At 47.3% G+C, this 8,615-nt stretch overlaps 2 protein-coding genes across 2 annotated transcripts; one reads left to right on the top strand and one right to left on the bottom strand.

Moving 5' to 3' along the window:
• Window positions 1-271: 271 nt before the first annotated feature.
• On the top strand, window positions 272-3,365 carry crebl2 (cAMP responsive element binding protein-like 2). Its single transcript, XM_084486613.1, has 3 exons — window positions 272-495; window positions 1,119-1,316; window positions 1,596-3,365. Exons 1-3 carry the CDS (start codon window positions 481-483, stop codon window positions 1,758-1,760), a joined length of 378 nt encoding a protein of 125 aa, XP_084342739.1. The 5' UTR covers window positions 272-480; the 3' UTR covers window positions 1,761-3,365.
• An 808-nt stretch (window positions 3,366-4,173) lies between these two features.
• gpr19 (G protein-coupled receptor 19) lies at window positions 4,174-7,336 on the bottom strand (the record flags this gene model as incomplete). The annotated part of the gene is made up of 2 exons (XM_084486483.1): window positions 7,226-7,336; window positions 4,174-5,558 (listed from the first exon to the last, which is right to left on the bottom strand). Exon 2 carries the CDS (start codon window positions 5,533-5,535, stop codon window positions 4,174-4,176), a length of 1,362 nt encoding a protein of 453 aa, XP_084342609.1. The 5' UTR covers window positions 5,536-5,558; window positions 7,226-7,336.
• Window positions 7,337-8,615: the final 1,279 nt, after the last annotated feature.

The following is an 8,615-nucleotide window of genomic DNA, read 5'->3' on the forward strand; positions in this document are numbered from 1 at the left end:
GAACTCCCCCTTGTCAAGCTCGTATACGTTCACTTGACTTATAATATTTAAAATGAATATTTTACTTGAGGTTTATCATTGTTGATACACTTGTCCTCAAATATGAACTGAATTACATTTCCAGTAGTGATAGTATATCAGAACTCTGGCTCCAAAAAAAACGTTGCAGTTCTGAACCGTCCGCGTGGCGGCAGTGCGGGCTCGAGCAGAGCACGACGACGAGGGGGCGTGACGTACTTCCGGAACAGAACCACAACAGGAAGTATGAAAGTGATGTAAACACAAGGCAATAGCTTGCAATTCCAAAACTGTAACAATCTGGACGTGATTAATGGACGCTGGAGGAGGCTAACGATCGTGCATCCGTCCGTATAAACGCGTCTTGTTAAACAGTGGTGATAATCGTGGTCGTCTTCTGTCCCGTAACGTGATTACTCTGAGGTTAGCAAGAAAGCGCAAGTGTTTACGTCGGGCACTAAAATGGATGACAATAAGGTGAGACAAAACACCACAGCTCACTATCCGCCTGTTTCATTAAACTGAACCCGAAGCAAACCACAGTTCACGTTGGTTGGGTCGAGTATTATAGTATATGTGTGTGTGTGTGTGTGTGTGTGTGTGTGTGTGTGTGTGGCGAGCAGAGCTAGGATACTGGGCCTGCAGGTACACTGCGAGGTTCAGGTCTTACTGTCTTTCCATCATAGTCTTAATGGTGTTTCTTCTTGTTTAGATCTGGAATGTGTTTTTCCTTCAATCCTAAACGCGTTATAACGATGCTCCATGCATTGATCGATGATACTATGCAAGCCACAGTAATTGCATCCCACTTTACTACTGTATACTTTAGTTACATTCTGCATGATGATAAGAGAATGGAACTTGGCAACTAAAATGAAAAAGGCTAAGAGATCAACATTTAGTATTATTGGGGGATTCGTTGGTTCGGGGAAGTTTTGCATTTTTCAACAGGTTGACTGAATTATCGCGGTTTACAAGATGTAAACACACTCCAAAATCAGCATGCGAAGAATACCTTAGGATTCTTGGTAGCAGACACTATAAATAGTATGCCTCCGGTTAGATGGGATGATGTATTGTGGTTTCTATTTATTTGACAGATTGTTGCGGGTAAAGTGAAGAAGCCGGGGAAGAGAGGACGCAAGCCGGCCAAGATCGACCTGAAGGCCAAGCTGGAGAGGAGCCGGCAGAGCGCGAGGGAGTGTCGGGCTCGGAAGAAGCTCCGGTATCAGTACCTGGAGGAGCTGGTGTCCAGCAAGGAGAGGGCCATCTGCGCCCTCCGCGAGGAGCTAGAGATGGTAACTACACTATACACTATGTATACAAACCAAACCCTAACCACACTCACACTGTACTCACCAACCCTAGCCCTGATTTCATTGCTCATTATGTCCGATACTTAATTATCTTTTAGTAATGACGCCAATCAATTTAATCCAAATGACTAAACTAGATTTGTTGTTTTTTTAACTAAAATCGTTCACTCATAGTGTGTCGTTACTTGCGTCCCCCAATGTGACCCCCCAATGCAATCACGGCCTCTCTTATCCCGTTGTGACGACCTCTCTCATCCGCAGTACAAGCAGTGGTGCTCCGCCATGGACCAGGGCAAGATCCCCTCGGAGATCAAGGCCCTGCTCACGGGCGATGACCAGAAAACGTCCCACGACGGCAGCACCAAACCGTCCAAGAACAGCAAGAACAGCAAGAACAGCACAGCAAGCAGCAACAGCCAGGGCTGAGCTGGGGGCGGGGGCTGGCCGGCGGAATCACGGAGGAAGACATGCGGAAAAAACGAGATGGATGGAGAACCGACCGCATTCACAGGAAATCGGGGGAACTGCGTCGACACGACTGGGGGGTTCCGAGAGCACACACACACACCCCCGGACCGGGGGGGGGGGTAGGCGCCCTCACGATTTCAATGACAGATCGGGCAGATCTATTATTACTTTGTTTTGCTCAATCCCACCATAGATAAACGCATAGGCATGTATAGATATGTTATTTTTGGGAGTGGGGTGGCGAGGTCTATATGGATTGACTTGTTGTTCCCTGAATATATACATACGATGCCGTTCATGTTGTACGTACGTACGCTGTTGTCGTGGCGATAGATTCCAACAAGCGTTTTCTCTGAAACTCAACTCGCGGGTTGTACACGCCGACGTGGCGTGCTCCGACTACAACTCTTTTATTTTTTTCTTAACTATGTCCCTGTTTCCTTTTTAAATTAAGTTTGATGAAATCATACAAACCCATGGGAAGTCATTCAGATACACGCGCAAGGAGAGGTTGAGGCGAGCAGAAGCCCAGGATTACTACTACTGACGATAACGTAGTCCACACACAGAGGAATTGATATGTCGATTGGATATAGTTTTGTATTCGTATTTTGTATTGGAATCGGAGAAAGCACCGTGCCACGTTTTGTATTGTGGTCCTGAATGTATTGTGATGAGTCTGTTCGGATTGGTTTTCTTTTCTTTCATTTCTTAAGGGGTGGAATTAATCCCAGACCATTTGCTCTTTTTGTTAACAAAAGTTCGTTATATTTCATACAATTGTATAAATGGAGACTCCTGAGAAATTGCTATTTTTGTCTTACAAAAATTGGGCCCTTCCTTGACCTAGTCGGTCAGTTACTTTACGTCCACGTGTGATGCCTATGCTATTTTATATTCGGAGCCTTGAATTCATATTTAATAAGTCTTTGAATTAGAAAGTTGCCTTTTGGGGCATATTTTTGCATTGATAAATGTAATGTCGCTTTTCTTTGTGATATTGTTTCTTGTTGGAGGCTGAGAGTGTAAGCAAGGTAAGAAAACGCTCATTAAAGGGAGGATGAAATGAAAAAGTCACTTTTAAATCATCTGTCAATGTTAATGACAATCATCTAACGAAGCATCTGTCCAAGACATTTTCTTTTATGGATATTTAGTTGAAATCTTCTTTCAATGTTAAGTTTGAAAAAACGTTTGTTGAGTTCACCGCCACTTGGATTCAAATACACTAAACATAAAATGTTATTCACAGACCTGTTGTTATTTACAGACATTAAATCAATAAATAATATTTTTTATGTTAATCAACTCTTATGTACCGGTATGTATTGTGTGTGTGTGTGTGTGTGTGTGAATAAGCCTTGTATGGTTTAAATTTCTGTTTAAGTACAGGTAATAGCCAGGTCATAACACTGTTTCTAGGCAGACTGGGGAAAACACAGAGAGCAAACAGACTTGTGCTTTTCCACAGTGTTTCAATGCACCAGGGGACCAATAGGCAGCGGGGAATGGCGGGAATAGGATTTGCTAATAAAGTGGTTACTCTGTGGAGAAGGACGTAGGTGTAACCATGGCGATCAAAATAAAAAAGCATATGTCAATCCATTTGTCTTGAGTTTCATTCGTTGATTTGGTTTTACAGCACTGGGACCCTTAAAAAACTGGCTCTGAAGAAAATTCAATGTGTGCATTTTTTTTATTATAATTCCCACATAGAATATGATTAATATATATTTTTTTCAAACACGGTAGTTGACAGAGTACTGAAATAATACATTACACGGTCATAATCAGAAGACTTTACAAGAAAATGTAGCGTTGAAATGATAAATCGTCTTGACAGAATCACTATGTTTTGTTTTTAAAGGAATACAAATCCACCGTAGACATTAAAGACGAACTGGCTGTGAGCGCTCACTCAAACCGGCTCATCGCAGAACGCGGATCGGGAACGGGTGAATGAAAGATAAACGCACGACTGATATCACAAATACATTCTGTGTGCGCGGAGAGTTCTTTCACCTATGATGACCTCGGACAGAAGAGGTACGACTGTACACAGACTGTGCTACCTGAGGAACCCCATGTACTGCAATATCTACAGTGTATGTACACACACCGCTGATGACGCCGACAATGAGACTCATAATTATAGATACTCAATAAATACAGACATTGGAAATTTTGCTGATTTTCTTCCAAAACATACAAATTTCCCTTTTCCCACGGGGCACTTCCTTAAAATGTAAAAGACGGACTGATTACTTCCCCCTGGACTTGTGCCTCTCAAAGCCATTTTTCCATTCTTTTAAAACGTCTGCGATTATCATCCACGTTGTGTCCATAGCTGAAACCCTTTGTGTAGCTCCGGCTACACGAAGGTGTTGGGGGGGTTTGCGTTGATGGGCCAGGCCAGCTTCTTCTCCTTGGCCTCGCGGTCGAAGGTGTCGCAGATGGAGTCCTTGGTCAGCGCCTTGGCGTGCACGGGGACGTCCACCACTCCCACGTAGTTCTTCTTGGCCATGCGCGTGCTGGCCGTGATGGTGTAGGCGTTGCTGCGGTAACACTTCATGGACGACATGCAGAAGGTCTCGCGCATGCCGCGGCGGAAGTTGGCGTTGTACACCGAGTACAGCGTGGGCTTGGACGCCGTGGAGCTGAAGGAGATCCAGGCCACCGCCGTGAAGAACAGCGCCCCCTGGCGGTGCGAGCCGCCGGCGGCCTCCCGGGGGTGCCACAGCTGGGCCACGTAGAAGGGCGTCCAGGTGAGCAGGAACACCGAGTTGAGCATGAGGAACATCTTGATGGTCTTGACCTTAGTCCGGGGCACGATGTTCATGGTGCGGCGCAGCGTGTGGCCGTCGGCACTGACCCGCCAGATGTAGCGCACCACGCGCTGGTAGAAGGACGCCATCAGCGCCACCGGCACCAGGAAGCCCAGCAGCAGGTGGGCCACGCCGTAGGCCACGCCCCCCCAGGTGTACGGCAGGAAGAAGTCGCAGTGGCCCGCCCGCGACGACCACGCCCCGCCGTAGAAGAAGAGGCAGGGGGCGACGAAGGCGGCGTCCAGCAGCCAGGAGGCCAGGATCATCTTCTTGGCCTTCTCCCGCGACACCTTGAAGCTGAGCGGGTACACGATGGTGTAGAAGCGGTCCACGCAGATGGACAGCAGCACGTAGACCTGCACGCCCGGGCACAGGTGCTGCAGGTAGCGCACCAGCTTGCAGGCGGCGGCGCCGAGCGGCCAGCGGCCCGCGCTGACCTGCAGCAGGACGAAGGGCGCGCAGCCCAGCGAGAGCAGCAGGTCGGCGCACGCCATGGACACCACAAAGTAGTTGGTGGTGGACTGGGTGCGGCGGCTGCGGTGGATCACCAGGCACACCAGCGCGTTGCCCAGGATGGAGACCAGCCACAGCGCGCCGAACACCAGGCCCAGCACCGCCACCTCGCCGGGGCCCAGGTCGTACGACACCTGGAGCCCCGCCGCCGCCGCCGCCAGCGTGGCGTTCTGCTGGCCGCCGGACGCCCCGTCGCGGTCCGAGGGGAGGGCGGCGGTGGAGGTGGGGCTGACCGGGACGCCGGAGGAGGAGACGGAGGAGGAGGAGGAGGAGGAGGAGGCGGAGGAGGTGGAGTTGTCCGCATCGGAGAAGTTTAGGAAGAGCGGGAAGGAGAAGGACGGGGAGTAGAGGGAGGGCTTGACGGCCAGCAGGCCGGTCGACGGCGCGTAGACCATGGTTAGGCTGGCAGGGAGACGGCCTGGGAGGGAGGGAGACAGGTCAATAGACGGGCAGGTGGTAGACAGACAGAACGACGAGTTAAATACACAGACAGTGAGACTAAGTGAGTACACGACAGTGAGAAAGTTGAATAAACCAAGGGGACAAAGTCGGATACTTAGACCGTCAGACAGACAGATATACAATCACAGACCGATGGACGTTAGTGGCTATACAGAACGTATGAGACAGTCAATGTCAGAGCGGCCTTGTTTTCGAGAGGGAGAGAGATGGGTCGGTTGGCGAGAAGTGAGTAATTCAGGCCCCGCTTGATTTAGACGCTCAGGCGACTCAGCTGTCGAGGACTTAAAATAGCAAACGTACAGCGTGGACCAAAGTGACACTTTCACACTGGCCACGCTCCCCTGTGTACTCAAGGCGAAGATGTGAAATACAATTCGGCCCTTCAAACCACTCTTTTGGTGGATTTTACGTTTCTCTGTTAAACCTTTGGTATGACAAGTCGGTTCAACAGTATCAGCCTATTATATGTTTTTATACAACAGCGGTTAGATATTGAGCCTATATTGCCTTGGCCAATATAAACAGATTTTTAAACAACGATATATCTTCTTCACCGTAACAATGCGAGATGAATTTCCACAACAGTGGACAATAAAGGTCTCAATCAATGTTGGCCAACTCAATACACCCCCTCTTTCAGAAGGCACATTAGAGGCCTAAATAAATACACATTATGCACTATCTTATTGAACCACTCCTACACGCCGACAGAGAACAATACAGCAACTCCTCTGGCCTCCCCCAGGTGGATTGTGGTGAACAATTAAAGTCCTGCAGGGACCGCTTTATGCTTATCTGAGTGTCCTCGTGTGTTTACTGTGGTGGATTCACCCTAGCAACCTAATTCACTTAGCAGCAGGCAGGCCCTGGCAGAAAAGGCGCCCTCACCATCATCCGGCAGCAGATAGCCTATTGGTTCCCTCACTACCAGAGACCACAAGCACAGGCAGGAGCCAGCCTTAAGTCAACAACACACAGTGCCGGCGGAACGTGCTGTATTTGTATTTTAGTGTTTTTGGTATTCTTTGTTTTCATATGTTTATTTATATTTTTAGGATTGGCTTTATACGGCGGCCCTGGTGATTGAGTGTCAGGGTCGAGCGAAAATTAAGTTAACACGCAGTTGTTAATACACACATCACACACCTTGGAAGATTTGGACCTGGGAGGCTGTTCTTGCACTGTTAAGGTCTACAATATGTCCATATGGACATGTTTGTGTTTGGTTCTGTAGGTGTGTAATGTCATCGCCGCTGAGAGAACGCGGGGAAAGAACGCGGGAAGGCGACGCAGGCCTACACGTTTTCTCCTGTTGTTTTTTCAATCGCGTTTTTCTGTGACGCAAAAACGCCATGAAAACGGTCGAAATGATTGAAAAAGCGCACTGTAGGTACAGGAGAACACGGGGTTCTTTTTTTGGGGGGGGGGGGACGCAGAAATATTCGGATACAGGAGATACAAAGTTAACTGCATTTATTATGAGGCGTATAATGTAGCTGTTTTAATAGTGTGTTAAATTAAATTGCATTCGTGTCACTATATAAACATCAACATCGGATTAACCACAGCTCTATTCGTCTACTCATTTTCACATTAGATTAAAAAAAAAGAAATCACACACACCTGTCGAGGAAAAAATAATCGTTGCATTTTTTTTTCTTCTCCTTCGTCCTCCTGGCTGGAGATCTTCAAACAGGTCCGTTAAGACCTCCTCATCCTCCGACTGGTACCCGAGATCAGCCTCCGTGTTGACATGTTGTCGTTATCCGGACCAGAACGGGATGTCACCGTTGTTGTGAGGGCGGGTAGGGGCTGTGAGGGCGGGTGGTCGATGCCGTCGGTGTTTTTCGCCAATCATTTGTTTGATTGCGCGTGCCCGTGTGTGGAATAGAGAGGCGTCCGCGTGCACGACGCAAGTCCTATACGCCTTGATTTGTAAATACATTTGTAGAATTCATCGTTATGATACATGATAGTATGAGAAATCTAGTCTTAGTCTGTTTTTTATATTTAATTTAAGGCGATTTGGATGATAGGAATCGCAGAGGCATAGCGTCCCTAATGAATTAATAAATTAATTAAATTAGTCATCGCAAATGGACACTTCGTCGACCACTGGACTCAAGTGTTGACGTCAGAGAATGTTTTTCATTATTTTGGAGGTCAGCAAATTGGCGAACATTCATACAAATAGAATCACATTTTAGCCTTATTAATAAGCAATGTCCATTTGAGAGAACGATCACATAACCTGATGGATATAGCTTTGGTATTCTTTGAATGTTTATTATAGTATCCAGGAAATATATTGTCGAAATCAGTGCTGCATTTAGAAGGGGATTAAGATCCACTATTTTGACTTATATATGGTATCCATATATGTTAATGTCGACCATAGGCCGAATCCTCTACTTCTTCAACTCAACTGCACAAGTTCTAATTAAGAAGTCTGAATAAAAGGTATGTAGGGTCAGCAAAGCATAGGCCTGTACAGAAACATTTGTCTTGGCTCTACAAAGACCTGCTACATGGCTCTAACATGGCCTGGATGTTGTTGCTGAGGAGCAAAGCCAGAATCCTTTCATTCACAATTTGTTTAGGTTTCATACATATATATTTTTTACTACTCCAAGTGGAAGTCACCTGACAACTCCATAGACACAAAAGACTAATTTCGCCTAATATTGTCCTTTACATGTTACAAACGATTGGCATAACCTAAAGCCATCGCAAACCAGTCTGTTTAGTGCTATTGAAAGTGTGATACGAGATGGTTGCGAGAGCCAAGTGTCCGAACGTGCAGTGGGGCGGGACCTCTCTCCATGTCCAACCAATCCGGGTAACGTCAACTGTGTGTGATTGGTTGGAACCCGGAGGGAGGCCCCGCCCGCTGTACGGTCGGACCCTTGGATCCGAGCGACCACCAATGACAAAGACAGGGATGGCGCGTAATGCTGCCGAAGCATATCGCCATGACAACCACAACACAGGGAGGAGAGGACGGTTCTTTCGA

This window comes from Micromesistius poutassou (genome assembly GCF_964030765.1).
Source record: "Micromesistius poutassou genome assembly, chromosome: 22".
In the NCBI taxonomy this organism is placed as follows: Eukaryota; Metazoa; Chordata; class Actinopteri; order Gadiformes; family Gadidae; genus Micromesistius; species Micromesistius poutassou.

What these genes read in the sequence shown, in the direction of transcription:
- crebl2 (XM_084486613.1), top strand. An exon ending in TCCGCGAGGAGCTAGAGATG is followed by an intron (nt 1,317 to 1,595) that starts GTAACTACACTA and finishes TCTCATCCGCAG; the next exon opens with TACAAGCAGTGGTGCTCCGC.